The sequence below is a fragment of the Heliconius melpomene genome, chromosome 20 (assembly GCF_056956725.1).
Source record: "Heliconius melpomene rosina isolate 202511_hmr_F chromosome 20, ASM5695672v1, whole genome shotgun sequence".
Lineage (NCBI taxonomy): Eukaryota > Metazoa > Arthropoda > Insecta > Lepidoptera > Nymphalidae > Heliconius > Heliconius melpomene.
The window spans coordinates 13,254,386-13,273,715 of record NC_140408.1 but is presented as its reverse complement, the minus strand read 5'-3'; the positions used below and the strand labels follow the sequence as shown (position 1 = coordinate 13,273,715).

Genomic DNA, 19,330 nt, shown 5'->3' with positions numbered 1-19,330 from the left:
AAAAATAAAACAAAAATATTATAGTCTGCACATAATATTTATTTCACTCAATTTAGTTACTTAACTCAAACATAAGGAAAAATAAGACGAAACTACATAAATAAAGTTGACAATAACAAAATTTCCATAAAAAATTAACAATGACTATAAAAAAATACAAATTTTGGGTAAAAAATAAGTACAGAATGTGATGTCTAAGAAAGAAAAAAAAACCAAACATCAATGTTTTTTCAAATATTTTACAGATTAAAAACTTATACTGTATACAGATAATGTAAAAAAACGTAATAAATCAAAAACAAAATGTATATCTATATACATAAACTTATGTCTACTTGTGACTACACATCAAATACAATTGTAATAATAAAATATCTTTTTTTAATATATATTTTTTCTTTGTAAATACTTTTAAGCTTGGACGGCATTAAGCCATTTTTGCGTTTTTAAAAATATAATCTAAGATAATTTTTTTCCATATTATAATAGCTAATTTAAAAAATAGAGCAAAAATGATCTAACAATTTTTTAAATAGGCTGTTGTAATTTAATTAATATAATGTTGATTCTAATATGCTTAGACCTTTCTATTATCATAAGATTCATTCATAATCATTCATTTGTTTTAATATTATTTTAGCGCTGTTAATAACACTATCATGTTAATGAGAAATATTTATTTCGTCAAAAAGTAACATTTTTATTAATACTTAATTTAGTTAAATTGTAAATGCAACTATTTATGAAATATAACATGAAGCTAGGTTTTTTATATTTGTAAATTTAAATATTATTTTCTATGTATTGTATTCTTAGAATGAATGTGTCTTAACTCAAAATTCATATAACTTGTAATTTAAGATTTAATTAAAAAGTATAAAAGCCAGTTTCACTATTCCATCATAATTTAGCAAATTTTTGAGTTAGGCCACTTTTACTGTGAGAATACGTTACAAATTTCTAAAAATAAATTCATAAAACATATATGATTAATTACAGTATATTTTTTATATTTTCGAATTAATATTTATTGCTGTTTATGTTTTTTATTGTTGTATTAGGATAAATTTTTATACATGCTAACTTTATAGTCAAAAATGTGCAAATAAAAATGGCAATACAATTTAAATGATTAACAAAATATAATTTTAGTCAAATTACATAACTGCCTTTTTTACTTCATAAGTTGTGATTCAAAAAAAAATGCAATATATAAATAGGCATGATAACAGACTTTGAGAAACTGTTCTATAATTTCTGCAGAAAATAAATATTTAGTAAAAAAATACATTTTAATTATTTTAAAAATTCTCGCGTCGCTTGTAACGTCAGGTCTGAGTAATCTGTCAATACCATCTATACTAATATAATAAAGCGGAAGAGTTTGTTTGTTTGTTTGAACGCTAAGATCTCTGGATCTACTGGTCCGATTTACTTTGTTTTTGTTTTGTATGAAAGCTGCATTCTTCTAAAGTGCTATAGGCTATATAACATTACATTATACATATAAATTAATATATTTTAAAGTACTTTCTAATTTGACAGGCAATTTATTCTGCCATGTTAATAACAACCGTCGCGTCGCTACGCAACCGTTACCGCGACATTTTGATATTCATCCTTATGAAAATAAATATAATAGTCACTTTTAGCATTTTATCTAGATTGAAATTATAGCTTACTGTATAACATTCTAATAAATAATTAAGGAGATGTCACTGATTCGAAATGACCTAGCCTTCGGGACGCATAGTATGAGTATGACTGACGCGAGAATATTCTTATAGTTCAAGCAGGCGTAGCCGCGTCCTGGTCCACTAGTTGTATAATAAATACATGTCAATTTGCTTTTTTTACTAAAGTGTGTCGTAAATCGCTCTTTTTTTATAAATAATAATGAATCCTATATTTAATAATAAAATTAACGTATGTTTTGTAATCTATTAAAAGGGTTTGAATTAAATAAATATATAATTATTTTAGTGATTTTCACTAGTTGTCATCATGTCTATTATAGTAAATGGCAAAATCGCAATTGATACTAGAACTACTCTATTTATAGATTTATAATAGACTAATTAAAAGATTTAAGTAGCCATTACTTATATAGTATTAGAATATTTATGAATTTTTAAATATATATATATATTTTAATTTATAAAGAAATTTACGAGTTTGTTGTGACGTTGCTGTGATTACCAAAAGAATGTGATACTTCTTATATTTTAAAACTAAATTTACTACATACTGACCACTATAGGAACGTATGTTAAAGAGATAAAAATCTATTAAAAAAAAAAATTTTTTTTAAAGTAAAACCTAAATCGCACTTTGTACCTAGTAGCGTTTACTATTTAACGTCAAAATTTCCATACATTTTTGTATTCTTATTATATATGTCTTTTATTTACCGATATTTGATCGTGGCACATTTCTCCTAACGTTATTGTGCTAAATATTTTTTAATTATATGATTTTTAACGGAAATAATGATTTAAAAATGACATTTTGATTCTACCCACATTAAAAATCGGTAAATAAAAAATCTTTTCACTAATAATTAACATACATACATATAATCTACAGAACAAGCAAAAATCGTTCACACTACAAGTTTGAGGCGTTAGTGCAGGTTCCATTACAGGTTATGGCAAATTGTAAAAAAAATATAATATAGGCGGATTATAAAAAAAACGAAAATGTGCTATTTTTTTTAAATAAAATAGAATGTTACCTCAAACTCATTTGCAACTTAAACACAAAGATACACATTATTTATTGTTATAATAATAATATATTTTATATAAAATATGTTTTTTATATTTTATATATAAATATTAATATTTTTATATTTCACGTATAGTAGACACTCGATTAACCGGACTAATTGTGGTCGTTAGGGATTCGAATAATCGAAAATCGGGATCATCGAATGTATGAAAAAGAGCGGCATATGTAGGACGTAATATTGTGTTTATTCAAAACAACAAATATATATAAATGATCTATGTTTATTAGGACATACATTTTCCAACATACGATGTACTTATTTACATATTTAATATAATTACCGAGGGCCGGATAATCGAGTTTCTACTGTAAACACTTTATTTCATAATATATAAATAAGCATGTCTGACCAGAAAACTGAACACATTCAGTCTTACGTTAAATTTTTTCATTCAATATTGGCCTGTTGATCCATTCGTTTGATCAAAAGTTTTAATTATTGTATTCATTTCTTAAAAACCTAATAATTGGCACATTTTCTTTTTATTGTTATTAGGTTTTTTTTTATAAGGAGCATAATTTTAATTAACTTTTGAATATAGGGATTTTTACTTGTATTTTTCTTGTATTACATCGCTGTTTTAATATTTTTTATTTTAAATATATTTTTTTGTAATTGAAAGACAAAAAATAATATTAAAACAAAAATATGTCAATTTGACATATTACGTATGTAATCATTGCTTATCTGATTTTTACTGTATTTTTTGTCTGTAGGTTTAATTATGTCTTTTTTTATTAATATTATATTTCGTTTCTTTAAAAATAAATGTCAATGTTTAATACTGAAATAGAAATAAAAGCTTACACAATACACATTTTTTACCTGTAATTTTGACACATGTGTATAATTGACATTTAGTCAATTATAATTTTTAATCCGTCCAATTTTTTATGGATCACAATTTTAGTAGTAATTAGTAATGTCTGTGTGTCAGTTTCTTATACATATTTATTAGTGTTTATGTATATTTATTTCTGGTCAGACTAAGTACTTTTATTTCATGCACCTACTTTATTTCTACGTTTATTTAATAGGGAGTTGTTTGATTGTTCTAGTGCCTTGATTTGGACCTGTAAGAAAAAACAAATGGTTATAATTTTTTGGTAATACATTTTTCAATTCAGTGAAAAAATAATTTAAAAAATACCAAACATTTATATACTTATATATAAAACTACAATATAATTATAAATGAAATTTATTCTCGAAGGCTATTAAAATTTGGTAACTTCATTACGAACCATCTATATTAAATATATATAAAAAAATAGTATATACATGTTACGTATAAATATTATGTGTGCTCATTCTTAATATTAATACATTTCTATGTAGCTTAAAAAACAGTCTTAATTGTAGTGTAGAGTAGTAACTACTGCGAATAAAGCTTGAATTTAGTCAAAATTTGAATATCGGTATATATTTGAGCGTATACGCACTCACGCACACACGTGCGTGTGTTTGAGTGCATGTATATAATACCTGGTCATAATCGACGCGCATGGTGGCGAGGGAGCGCGTCATCTCGTCCTGCACGTCGGCCCACGCGTCGCCAGCGTCGCGCAGCAGCGTGTGCGTGTACAGCGGCGTCTGCGGCACCTGCGTGAACTGACGCACCCACGGGCTTGACATCACCTAAACGTTACATTAAAAAGTATTTATTAAATAGTGTACTCCATTGCCAAATTGTCATTCTTAGAAATAATTTCAAAATATATCCATATACAAAAATTTAAAATTTGTAAAAATCCCTGAGGCTGTCATGGCCCCATGTGATTATAAACGCGGCAGTTGTTGGATTTGATTCCAATTTGGGGGAAAGAATTATTTCATTATTCCATTTCCTTGCTCAGGTAAATTCAGCGAAAAGTGGAGAACAGAGTGTCTTACATTAGGTTGCTTTTGCCTACCTTAATATATGAGGAGGATAGAGGCAAGCAAAAATGAAAAAGAATATCCTAAAAAGGGGCACTTAGACCCATCCAAGAAAATGACATTACCTGAGTGAAAGGACTATTTCCATATAAAATTGAAATGGCTTTTTTTGGTTTTATATAGTCAGGTGTTTTTAATAAATTATATTAAATTTATAAATTATTAAAAATAAAATAAAACTTACTTGATGTATTGTCAATCTTTTAGCTGGTTCTACTGATAACATTCCCTTGATAAGATTTTTCGCTTCTGAAGAAACATTGGACCATTCTGGTTCGGGAAAATCGTATTGTCCTAGTCTAATACGCTGGAATAATATAAAAGTGTTAGACATGTATTAACAAATAATATATAGTGCAATCGACGAGTCATGATCGTCAAGAAGTTAGCTGCATATGGTTGCGCATTTTTTAAATATTTTTTTTGCGAGTGCGAAGCACTAAAATACAATTACAAATTTTACAATGTAATTTTGACGAAAAGTTCGGCGTTAAGTTAGTGGCATACAACAAGAAATCTAATAAAAACAAACCTGCGATCTAAAGTAGGCTCATAAATTAGTCAAAATAAAAAAATATTAAAATTTCCATTAAAATAAACTGATAGACATGTAAAAACTCTAAAAAATTAATACCTTTTTCATTCCCGGCGATATGGCGAGTCCATGGTTCGAATAAAAAGGTGGGAAACCGCACAGAAGGATATACATGACTACTCCTAAAGACCATATGTCACATGACTTATCATATTTTTCTGGACCTAACACCTGAAACAAAAAAAAATCTTAACCGGAAGTATCTTATTTATTTTGATTTCCCTTCCCTATTCCTATGATTTCTCCCCTTTAAAGTAAATGCTGAAATACGTTTTTTCAGCATTTAATTTAGGAAATTAAGGGACTGTAGGTTTGAGTATATATTTTGAATTTCAACTCGATATCCCCGAGTGTTTCTGAGATAAAGGCGCATGACAGAGAGACAGCCGTACGGAGAACAAAGTGATCTCGTAAGTATTCCGTTTTTCTTTAAAAGGTACGGAACCCTAAAAACATAGCGAAAAAAGACCTTACCTCAGGCGCAACATAATACGGCGTATAACACGGTGTTTGTAAAGTATCCGCTTGAGTCAAAGTTTCCTTTGCGAACCCAAAATCGGTCAGTTTCAATATGGCATTCGGTTCCATACTAGTATACAGGAGGTTCTCTGGTTTTATGTCGCGATGGGCGATGTTAGAGTCGTGGAGATGGCGCACTGCTACGCATATTGAGTGCATTATCTGTGGAAAAACGATTGGACTATGATCACATTGTCGTTAATAAAAAGCTGCCATTTTAAATGAAAACAGATTTTTAAATGAAAAAGCTACACTTTGTTTTCGTATAGCAGGGTAGACAGAGAGATCTAGTGTTAAGGCACACCGTTCTCCACTTTCCATGAATTTTTCGTGTCGTTACGTGTAAACACTAGCATTTAACTTAATCATAACTTAACGTAGCCATTAGTCTACCAGAGCATTTGGTGGACTTTGGTTTTGAACAATTTGACGGAACCCTGGTTTGCCGAGTCTGCCTTACGCTTGAATGGTTTTTTCATTTCATTTCCTTACCTCAGCAGCCTGTCGCTCCGTGAAAGCTCCTTCTCTATTATCCTGAATTCTTTGGAATAACTCGCCGCCATCCATGCATTCCATCACAACCAGTAAGCAGCGCTTGCCACCGTATGTGTTGTCGTATACGTCGATTATCTGAAAAGAAAGTTGTATTGTTTAATAAATTAATTTTTTAAATAAATTTATTTTTTTAAATAAACTTAATTTTTTAAACGCGACAAGTTGTGAGTTTGATTCACACTCGAGGAGATTAAATATGAAAAATTTTGCAGGTAAACGCACTCTGGTATACATATACACCTTCCATTCCATTTTTTGATGGTGTAATAATAACTAAAGCCAAAGAAAAGACTAAACATATGAGTAATACCCTCAACCCTCAATATCGATTGTTTAAATTTAATATCCTTATCCTATCACAAGTGGGTCACGGCCGGAACACCGCCGTAGCAAAATATTCATGTTACATCGATTTATAGTCTTGCCTATGGACAACCCCAGGGCAATTTTACTTTGCCATAATAGCTAGGAAACACGAAAGTAATAATTAAATTCTTTTCTCTATACTCTTAGCGGCGCAGTAGCACAAGTGTGGAACTGTAAACGCGACTGGGTGTGGATTCGATCCCCACTCGAGAAACTTCAATATTTATTTAAATTTTTATTTTCATTTCTTTGCTCTGATGTCGAGGCAAAATGCGGCGTTGAGTTCCGCCACTCGATACGCAATGCCTCCGAAATTCAGCGGAAAGTGGGTAACAGTGTGTTTTAACACTAGATTCCCTCCGCCTTACTTGGTTTATTTAGGTTACTGTGTGAAACTATAAAAAAGTAAACATTTTACTATAATAACATTGCGTGACTTTAATATAACGTTAAAATTATCTTAATCTAAACATAGTTAAGGTATTAATATATTAATTATAGACTACTATAACCACTACTAGTACTATAAAACTATTAGTATACAATTGTATACGACTGCTAAGTAATATTTGTAACAAGATGGTGTTGCAATAATGTTGCGCAAGATTATGATATTTTTTTAGCCTCACGCTTTATCCCGCATTTAGGAGAGTGAGCAGAGGGATTCAAGTATACTAGATACATTTTGGAGACTTTATGTGTTGTGCAGTGGAGGTTAACGCCGCGTTGTTGTTACCAGAGCGAGGAAACGAATTCCCCGAGTGGGAATCGAACTTACAACCGTAGCGTTTAAAGTCAGAGGATGTGCCTCTACGCCGTAATGGTTATAAGATACATACAAGAACATAATTTAAAAAAAATGCTACTACTTTGCGGCGTTGCCCTCGATTTTATTTTACTACTTTACTTATTTTACTTCCCATATCTGGTTAACCATAGCGTGGCGATGGGTTCCTTTATTTAATTTGGTTGGTTTTCAATGTGTGGTGTCCAGAGTAAGCCGAGGGAACCAAATCTTAAGGCACTCAGTTCCGATTAACACACTTTCGTTCCCTACTTACCGCCGAATTCTCGAAAATCAGAGTTTTGCTTATTGTAACCAGAGCAAGGAACTGTAAATATTAAATATTTCTATTCTACGAGTGGTAATCAAACTCCTAACCGGTCACTTTTAAAGTCGATTGTACCCCTCCGCCATAATTGGACCTTAAGTAAGTGGTCCAATTACAATATCTTTGTCTGCGTGAAGGTATTTCCCAGCATCAAACCAAGGAGAAGTTTATTTTGATAGATGACTATTATTATTGTTATATAAAATTTCAATAGTATTATTAATAAATTATCAATTGGAATAATATTATCTTTTGTATTAACAATTCACAGAACTTTAAAAGGTCAAGCTCTTTATTATTCCAGTTCTATATAAATACGTTCCTACATTATAATTGTGAATAACTTAGAATAACCTTTTCTTATTTTTATTAAACTTAGATCTTTGTTAAATATCTAAAATTTTTAAGGTTCTACATTTCAAAAGGAGAAAAAAGGAGTTCCTAAGATTATCTCGTTAACACAAACAAACTCATCAGCTTTATAAATATTAGTATAGAGTATGGTCTATGTAACATACCTCAACAATATGTATGCAGCCACTTGCGCGCCAGTGTAACTCGACTTCTCGTCTCGCCTTCGCGCTGTCGTGTAACACCTTCAAAGCTCGCTTGGCCCCTGTTCTCTTTTCCTTGCATTCCACTACCTGGAAAGAAGGAAAATAAAATTTAAATATTACGAATATATACTATAAGTGGGTTATCTTGTATTTTGTGTAAAATTTATTTTTACACAAATAATTATTGACAATGTAGTATGAAAAGATGCATAGAAGTTTAGGTAACAGAAGACGTTACGACGTCAAAACACTAGACTTTCTCCTGGTAAATGAATACAGGTAGATAAATAAAGCATGGCTGCGGCTGCGCTGTGTTCCGCCACTCTATATGTAATATCCCCAAAAAAAATGTGAAAACTGGGGAAAAGAGTGTCCAAACACAAGGTTCCCTTGGCCTACCCTGCTGTATGCGGGATATAGCGTGAAGCTAAAAAAACATATCATTAATTTTATTTATTATAGCATGGTTCAAAGGTGACTAACGATAACTACCCAATGAGATGAGTTACAATTCCACTTAAGGAAATGTTTATATAAATAAATTTAAAAGTGTTTCCGGTCTGGACATATTAAGACAGACATTGGTCTCGACTACCACAATAATAACACGAATCATACTTTGGACAAAAATAGTTTTCATAGGTGAAGAACAACGGACACGTTTTATCTCTAGCAGGGTGGTTAGGAAGACCTTTTAATTTCTTCGCTCTGGTAACGGGGCAAAGCGTGGCGTTAAGTTCCGCCATTTAACCAGGCTCCCAGAATTCGGCGGAACGAAAGTGACTAACGGAAGTGTTTTAATGGGAACGGAGTATCTTAACATTAGGTTCCCAGATTCCCTCTGTCTATTCTCCTATGTGTAGAATTCGGCGTAAAGCTAAAAAGAATAAAGACAAAACAGTATATTTTTTATCGAAGAGATGGGCAAATGGAGCAGAAGGACCACCTCGAAGTCATTCTAATTATCCATAGATATTTATAACACAAAACGAGACGACCATAAAAAATCTATAAATAAGCAGACATTAGGATTACCTAACAAATGAAGTGACATATCACTGACTTCTCTACTAAATGAAAAACAATATTAATATTCTTTCTGAATGACCACGCTACATGGTGTAAGAGTTGGAAATGATTTAAATTTTAATGATTTTACAATGTATTTAATGCCGTTTTCTGACGCGGGCCCACAAAAGCGCGACTGTAAGCGCGACGGTTGTAGGTTCGATTTCCATTCGAGGGGATTGATATATTTAATATTATAATTTTCTTGCTCTGGTGACTTAACGTTGCGTTCCATAAGAACTCAACGAAAAGTGGGGCCACTTCCGTTCAATGGGAACGGGGTGTCTTAACACTAGGTTCCCAGATGCCCTCCGCCTATCCTGCTATCCGTCTATGTTTCAACCAACCATCCTGTATATATATTATAAGATAGTTATATACTTTAACAAGTCATCACCATTAAAGATTACACTAAAAATAACTTAATTTGAATGTATAATACGTGTATGACGTTATAATTAATGACGTCACACAGGTACTACCCATTGAGAACAACGACAATCGATGTACAAACATAAGATAAACCTGTGAATCATACATACATATATCGTATTTCGATATACTCGCGATGATATGGAATTTTAGTGACTAATTTAAAACAATTAACTACGTTGAGTTGCGCCAGGAAAATTGGGCGGAAAGTAGAGTGCGAAGTGCCTTAACACTAGGTTGTCTGCCCACAAGGGGAAGTAAAAAAAATATTGTTTTATGATTTACTTAGTAAGGGAAATGATAAGACATTTCCCGCTACATGGGAAAAGGAATTCAAGGTTTACAAAGTGGCATTCCCTGAATAATATCTTTCCTGCAGTTATTGGGTACTGGTGGAGGGACACATTACTCTATTTAAGAGCTTTTAGTTCAATCTTTACCAAAATCGATCAGCAGTTTAAGCATAAAAGTGTAACAGACGAACATACCTACACAAACACAACACATACCTTTCCTAATCATCACAATAGTACGGGCTCGCGTGACGCCCACATCGTTATTCATTGATACGAAAACGTATTTTAAGCGTTTTCTACAAACTATTTGTATATAATATTTGACCATGAATGTATTATTAGTCGTGTGAATTCTACGTAATTGTAAAATAACAGCTCGGCGAGAAAGTGATTGGTATTTTCCTCGAGGAAAAGTAACGTGATAGTAACGCAACGGTATGAGTTCGATTCCCGTTCAGGGGAATGAAATATTTAATTTTCCGAGGTGCTGTGTTTCGCTTATCAATACGTAACGCCGTGAGATTTCGGCGGGGAACGGAATTAGTTTAGTGGGACCGAAGTAGGTATCTTCACATTAGGTTCCCAGGGTTTACTGCCTACCGGCAGATAAAACCCTGGAAAGAGCAAGCTATTGATATGTGCAGGATACAGAGTGAAACTAAAAAGAAAATCGAAAATGTTAGGGAACGTGTGGGTTGTAGATTCAATTCCCACTCGGGAATGACTTATTTTTACTTCATTGCTTTGATAACAAGACAAACAGAACAGAATTTAATTCCCGCACTCAACACACAATGTCTCGAATAGAGTGTTTTAATACTAAATTTCCTCTTGACTATCCTGCAATACGGGTAAAAGCGTGAAGCTGTAGAATATGGTCTTGTTGTCTATAGAAGTTTTATATAACTTCCTTTCTATTTTCGTAGTTTGAAAGACAACCCGTAAAATGGGTAAAGGTCATGTTTATATATAGCAAGGCACCAAATCGACCTTCCAAGATTGCAGGTACTTTTGATTAATTATAACTTGATACTATAACTTGACTTATTTCTTAATTTTAAGCGTCTCGCATACAGCGGGATAGGGGCTGGAGCTTCCACTTTTACGCAAAAACTACTGTACAGATTTCGATGAAACTTTATAGTAATATAGCTGTTTATTTCTTTAAATAATTTGTAGTCTGTGTTATTCTGATGTACAGACACAAAAGAGACAAACTCTTTAGTTTATATAAAATGTACAATATAAGATCACACGGGCGAAGCCGTGTGTGGGCCGCTAGTAGTTTATAAAATACAAATAGTTTATACGTGACCACGTATGGCTATACGCTTTACCGTCACAAATCGTGTGATCAAATAAATTAAAAGGAAAATATTTTCCTCTCAAATCGTTATCAATTGTGACGTCCAGTACTTGCCAATAGCAACAACTGTAGTTATAATTTAATCTATATATATAAAATCGAAAGGTCACTCACTCATCACGAAATCTCAGAAACTACAAGTGCTAGGAATTTGGGACTCCTAGCGTTTGTAGTAACGAAGTTTCATACAAACATTCGACCCCAAAAACAACCCCTTAGAAGTCGAATATTGCAAATTCCCGTCTTAGTGAGCACCTACGTCCTATAAATAACTCCTATGCAAAATTTGAGATGTTTGAGACTCCTAGCACTTGTAGTTTCTGAGATTTCGTGATGGGTGAGTGATCTTTCGATTTTATATATATTATGTATATAACGGATATATTCCAATAGGTTTATTTTCCAATAATTTTCTTTTTTTGTTGAAGTACACAATTGTATATCAAAAATAGGGCGAGTTTTGCAATATATTGAAAATCTATCGCGAGGAGCGGAACGTCTCAACACTAGGTTCACTCTGCCTACCTTGCTGCATACGGTATACAGCGTGAAGTTAAATAAATAAGTAACAAAAAAAAACAAAAAAAATATTCAGTTAAAATATGTTAAACCACTTATTTATCTATGCATTCGTATGTATATAATAAAGTTAAAATTCTAAACAGTATTGCTAGTATTAATAAACACGTATCGCACACTCTCAATTCACTTCTATAGAATAGATCAAAGATAACATCTACTATAGTTATTCATCACTACGTCGCAGTTCCATACATAAATACATATATTCTATAGTATAGTATAGAATAGTACAGCGCAGTTCATACTAATATTTATCTTTTATCTAAATTGTTTACATTGAGATTGATGTAAAAACGTAGTCTACTGTATAAACTATGAAAAGTTTGGAAGAAAGTGAAAATGGGAGTGTTATTATATTCTTTTTCTTTATCTTTTACAATTTATAGTAATATCAGCGACCCTCCTGCGACTTCGCCCGCTAAGACTTATCGTCAGAATATAGCTTAATTATAAAAAAAGTCACATACATTTGTAGCGTTTGAGTTATTCAGATATATAATTTATATTATACTCTCAGGCTTCATTTAAGCCCTTTCAGTACTTTTGACGTGAAAGTTAAACAAACATACATCTTCGCTAACCTTTACATGTATAATATTAATAGGATTATTAATAAGAGAAAAAAAATGATGAACACGCTAATCTCGGGAACTGGATCGTAATAAAAAAATATTGCGTAGGCTTTCTCTATTTATAGAGAAAGGCTATGTGTAGGTTATATATGATAGGACGTGAATGAAACGTTTTTTTGTAACCCACTGTGGTCAGGGTTACCTTAAAAACCAAGAATGTGTCATGTCACATACACAAATAGTCTGGTATAAATGTACTCCTGCATTCAGGCCATCATGGCGCGGTGGTGAGTGAATGAGTTGATTGATTAATTAAATTTGACGTTGGGAATCACCACTCAACACACATTTTTTTCAGCTTCATGTATCCCGCATGTAGCAGGGTAGGCAGCGAGAACCCAGTGTTGGCACACTTTGTTCTACATTGTCTAGGTATCAGAGCAAGGAAATGAAAATAGTTAATTCCCCTGAGTGGGAATCGAACTCAAAACCGTCGCGTTCACAGCCACTAGTTACATTATATTACAATAGTAAAAATAGATAGTATGATAAGCCGATAAACAATGTGTTTGGGGGATACCAATGACTCATGCAAGGTTTTCTGTCTTCTTTATTTCATAATTATCATTGTTTGGACGATAAACTTTCATTTACCAGTATATTGTTTTTACTATATTTTCATATATTAAAGAAGCCAGAGTGGGACTGTCAATAAGAAATTAAAAAAATAATACACTAACAAATCTTAAAAATCAGCCAAAATTTTACAAAACCAACTTAATTGATGAATTAATTAATTTTAATTATATGTAACGGAAATCGATATAGTATTCTTCTTATATTATCCAGACCGCAAAAGATACATCCGGTAATAAAAGTGCTTACAATAGTCAAAAGTGATTCAAAATTGCTTATAATAGTGGCTATTTGAATCTATACTAATATAATAAAGCGGAAGAGTTTGTTTGTTTGTTTGTTTGTTTGTTTGTTTGTTTGAACGCTAAGATCTCTGGATCTACTGGTTCGATTTACATTGTTTTTGTTTTGTATGAAAGCTGCATTCTTCAGAAGTGCTATAGGCTATATAACATTACATTACACATATATACTAATATATTTTAAAGTACTTTCTAATTTGACATGCAATTTATTCTGCCATGTTAATAACAACCGTCGCGTCGCTACGCAACCGTTACCGCGACATTTTGATATTCATCCTTATGAAAATAAATATAATAGTCACTTTTAGCTTTTTATCTAGATTGAAATTATAGTTTACTGTATAACATTCTAATAAATAATTAAGGAGATGTCACTGATTCGAAATAACCTAGCCTTCGGGCGGCATAGTATGACCGTCGCGAACGGGCAGATGACGTTGACGGTTTTATAAATTTTCATACATTTTCGAACTACTGTTAATTTTTATGTAATTATTTGCTGTTTATAATTAATTTAGACTACATCTTGGTTCTCTTCTTATTTTATTTGATATTGCCCGCTAAAATTGTCCTATTTAATAGAGAGAAATGTTTAGTTATTTCATAGAGTCGATATCTATGTACGCACGCACGGAAAACTTTAGATACTTTTTCTAATATTAAGAATACCTATCCTTTAGTTACTTTTAATCCTTTTCGTGGTTCATTTCAATAACTCAGAATTTTTTTTCTAATATAATAATATATAATTAAGCTTATATTTTCTTACTAATTCTATTGAAAATTGAAAATAATTTCATGAATATATTTAATAAATATTCTTATAGTTGAAGCAGGCGTAGCCGCGTCCGGGTCCGCTAGTAAAGAATATTTTGATTTGTTGCCATAGCGAGTTAAAACAGATATTTTTTATTATCGGTAAATATAACAAAGTTAACACGACACTGTCATAATTAGTACTTTAACACGGAATTTCCTTCAATTTTATTACATTATAGTCAACGCTCTATAAATTATTCGCTTCAAAGGAAAATGAGTAAAAAGATCTAAAATACGTGTTACGACAGACGGAAACTAGGACAAAGGTGTATTCTACGTTCATACAATACGTGACGCCAACGCGTGTGACGGTGTGTGATTGTACAAGCGGTGGTTGTGGGTTCGACACCCACCCGAGGGTTTTTTTTATTTGAAGCTAAAGCTTCACGCTTATCCTGCTATAGAGGCTAAACTGTTAGCGTAGTTTAATAAGAAGACCCTGGAAGGCCCTCGTATCGAAGCAATCCGATCTCAAATTTATTTTACCCGAGTGGGAATAGAACCCACATTCGTCACCGTTACGTTAGTCAGATGCTGCGCGCTGCGCCACGACGATCCTCTCAATTTTTTATACATACCTAAATATATCTATTTCCATAACAGTTAAAAATATAAAAATCAATGAGAGAGGGGGCTTTACGGATCAAACGCGTCATTCATAATTATTATACGTATACATACAAATAGTAGCTACGCAAGAAATATCTTGACGTAAGCATAATATAGCGATAACGTAAAAAATTAATGCACGTCAATAGAGCGGAAGTTACCTTTTAAGTTGAAAAGGTGAAGTCGAATTGATTTAGATATATGTTTTCGTTTCATTCGGATCAGTTTCCATCGGATGTAGGTTCGATTCCCGCTTAGAGCAGAATATTTTAAAAGACGCTTCAATGTATAAGATTGGTCATTTATGATTTGTATTATTACTAGGATATTAGACACAGAGGAGTGACTGTAACACGAAAGTTGAGTTCGATCCTGGTGGAATATAAAGAGAATAATTTAATAAACAGAGAAAACAGTGACTCATTTTTATATTTTAATTCCAATTGATAAGAGGCTGGAGGAAAACTTTAAACCCGCATACATTACGTCATTTAGTTCAAGTACCGACTTAATATCTTTAAAAGGTTATTTACCCTACAGATATAGCCCCTACAATATTACAAGTTGTACTGATGTTACTTTTCCCACATCTTATACGATGCCACTGTGGCTAAAAGTGCGAAAGTCGTGTGTTCGATTCCCATTTAAGGAAATTTTCACTTGAAATTGTGTCAGTGGGTGTCTTTACATTATGTTTCTTCTGCCTATACTGCTTTATGATACAGTGTGATTTTTCTACACTTCAAGGGAACAGTTTTCAACAACTATAATCTATCGTAAACCAAAAATGATCTTAAAACTTAGCACTAAAGAATGTAATTTCATTAAATTTATAATGTGATAGCATATTATCATTCAAGTGATAACAACTTGCAACTTGATAAAAAGTAGGTTATAATATCTAAAAGATCTACATTATTTCACAATCTGTCTGTAAATGATAGTATGTATAAATATATATATAAATATAAATAAACTTCTGGATTGTTTATTTGTATATTGTGTCATTTTTTATACCAAAGTTGCACAATAAAAAAAAACAGAAATGAATATACATATTAAATAGCAATGTTTTTGTAGGCCATCATTTCAAAGTGCAATATGTGAATAATATTAATATGTGAGCTTTATTATAATTATTTTAAATGTTATCATGTCTTTTAAATTTAACAATAAATGCAAAAATAAACAATTTGATTAAGGTTATTTATGTTGTACAAAAAGCCTTTTCCCATATTGCAGAGTTTGTAGAAGGAATCTAGCGTTAAGACACTTCAATCCCATGTGCTACTTGGTGTTCGAGATATTACTATTAATATAAGTATTAGAACTTAACTTTGTCTAAGAGAGTGGAGAAAATAATCAGTCTCCCGAGGAAGTATGAAACTATTAGTCATATTTTCACAATTTTTACATTTATATATTATTTAAAAATGTCTTATAAACATCTGATTACATTTTTAGGTACAAATAAACTATTTTTATTCACCTGTACTGGCAAGATACAGTGGGGTGTTCAGTTTAACCACTCAACATGTATTGCCTTGAATTTGAGGAGACAGAGAATGGAATGTTTTATCAAGACCTTCTTCCTGCTTGTCCTACTATTTGTTGGATACAGTGTAAATATATTTATATAACTCAATGGTTATACATATATTTATATAAATAAAAAATGATGGTTATATAAATAAAAAATGTTACAATTAATTATAATTTTTTTATACTTAGATAAGTAAGAAATAACGAGTTCCTTAGAAAAAACATTAAATTAATTAAATATAATGTATTTTACAGGAAGGAAATATATTTAAATTAATTCTTAGAGGTTATTTGTGTAATTACATAGTAAAAAAAAAGTTATAAAATTGTTAACGTTATGCAGTAGAACAATTTTTAAAACGAATATCGTGCCAATAATAGCCTTTGGACGCATTTGTGAGTCAACCTTCAAAAATTTTTTGATCACATCTCATTAGTTAAATGCTAAAATATTTTGACGAATCCGTTCATTATTGGAAATAGATAATAATAAACATTAATCACCCATTAAAGTTTTTAAGAATTATTTATACATACATTAATATAAAAAAAGTTTTCTAAATTTGATAGTTTACGTCATATATGTAAACAATAGTTATGGAAAATGATAACGTATTATATATTTTAAAGGATGTGTTCAAATACTTACTTTTCCGTTAATGCCAAGGCCGAGCACGGTGTTTGAGATATCATAATCATCAGTAATAGGTGTAGTTTTCGGATTTCTAGATATATTCATTTTAATAGTTTAGTACACCTTACTCACTCGATTTGAACACAAAATAACACAACGTCACGTATATTAAACACTAAAACAATAATTTATAATATTAAATACGTTTTTAAGGAAACGATTGCGTATTATTTATTATAAAATAAACTTTATTTATGTGAATTATACGATGACAAATCTTACGTACAGTTGAGCAACACACACTAAGGAATATACATATAGATAAGGCTTATCCATAGACTAAAAATTTTACAGTAACGCCAACATAAATGTCATGTTCTTTTTTCATTTTAATGTTACCATAATTGAAAATGTATATGTTAAATTAAAACATTAAATAGCATAGTAAATAAATTAAATAACGTTTATATTGTTTACTATTTATGAATTTTTCCTATTATTATTTTGTAAAGTTAAAAAATAATTTATTATTTAAAATAGCAAATAAAAATCTTAAAATCTGAATTGTACTGCTTACTATTTTGTTTCTGTGACATCATGTTCTGTAACATATTATCAAAAGTATTATAAAAGAGATAATAAACTTAATTTTTAATGAAGAAGCACATACACAATATGTAAATGTAAATAAATTTGCTTATATAGTAAGACATACAAAGTTTCAATTATTTTAAAATATTTTAATCCTAATATCATAATGTTTTTTAATTGTAGGAAAAGAAAAAAACGATTAATTAGTAATTATTTATTAAAATTACCTAAGATATATAATATATGAGACGTTTTAAGGAGAATTAATTCTTTAGAACCTTTCTGGTACTATATGTTTATGGAAGATGAAAATACTCGCTCTCATTTGTTTGATTTTCATTGTATTTTCATATTTTCCCTCGGGAAAATTCGTTCTTTTTTAAAATTTCAGGTTAAAAAAGCTTCTTCCAGTTACCAGTCGCATTTACAGTCGCACGCTTGAGACGGCCTCCATATAATATCTATAATATCTTCATGGTGTTTTAAATATACAAAGCCTTGACTTCAATGTGTACACTCTGTGGCCATTTAAGTAATATTTGTTGAGGAAAAATGTTATTATATTATGACATTGTTGATGTCATCGTCGCCTCCTTGTGATATATAGCTGTCGCAATAGTTGTAGGTTCGATACCCATTTTGAAAATATTTGGAAAAGTTGAGGCCAGTCGTAGTGCAGGGACACAAGCATGCTACTTTAAACATGACAGATTGTGGGTTCGATTTCCATTCGAGGGAATGAAATATGTAATATTTTCATTTCTTCGCTCTGGTATGGTATCAAGGCCTTCAGAATTCGGTGGAAAGTGGGGAATGGAGTATTAACAAGGCTCTCTATGCCTTCTCTGCTATATACAGCGGGAAGTTGAAAAAAACATCAATATTTTTAATTATCAAACCTTATTATGCTCATGTAGAAACGTGTATCGCACAAGCTTTTATCAACACGAGTATATCATAAACTATTTCCTGTCATTTTGTTTTGACAAAAATTAAGGAAATCCAAAATTAGTCATAATTATATCCGTAGACTGTTTATGTAAGACCTTAAGTCTATTGAAGATTGTTCCAAGGTTATTAACACAAAAGAGGACCCAATGAACGAAAGTGGGGAACGGAGTGTCTTAACCCTAGGTTCCCTCTGTCTACCCTGCAGTGAGCGTGATACAGCGTGAAAAAAAATGTAAACATAATGGTAAATATAGTTTTTTCATTAATTTTATTTTCATTTGTAGATACTTAGAGATATTATGTATGTTATTACATTAATATAGTTGTGTAAGGTACATATTGTACGAGCACTTTTAAGTGACTCTTGCAATCTTTACAAGAAATTATGCCATAGCAGTGCAGTTGTGAAATGAATGTAGATGATGGAATTGAATTTTAATATCATCATACTTAATATTATAAATGTGAATATAAGAAAAAAGTTAAATAAATAG

At 31.1% G+C, this 19,330-nt stretch overlaps 1 protein-coding gene across 2 annotated transcripts; it reads right to left on the bottom strand.

The window, feature by feature from the left end:
• Positions 1–18: 18 nt before the first annotated feature.
• On the bottom strand, positions 19–17,639 carry MAPk-Ak2 (MAP kinase-activated protein kinase 2). Of its 2 annotated transcripts, XM_085205184.1 has the most exons (9): positions 17,581–17,639; positions 17,310–17,469; positions 8,395–8,520; positions 6,336–6,473; positions 5,799–6,005; positions 5,364–5,495; positions 4,914–5,036; positions 4,277–4,429; positions 19–3,864 (listed from the first exon to the last, which is right to left on the bottom strand). In XM_085205184.1, the coding sequence occupies exons 2-9, from the start codon at positions 17,397–17,399 to the stop codon at positions 3,793–3,795; spliced, it is 1,041 nt and encodes a 346-aa protein (XP_085061310.1). In that variant the 5' UTR covers positions 17,400–17,469; positions 17,581–17,639; the 3' UTR covers positions 19–3,792. The 2 variants fall into 2 exon arrangements, with proteins under 2 accessions (XP_085061310.1, XP_085061309.1); XM_085205183.1 differs by having other exon boundaries at positions 17,310–17,593.
• Positions 17,640–19,330: the final 1,691 nt, after the last annotated feature.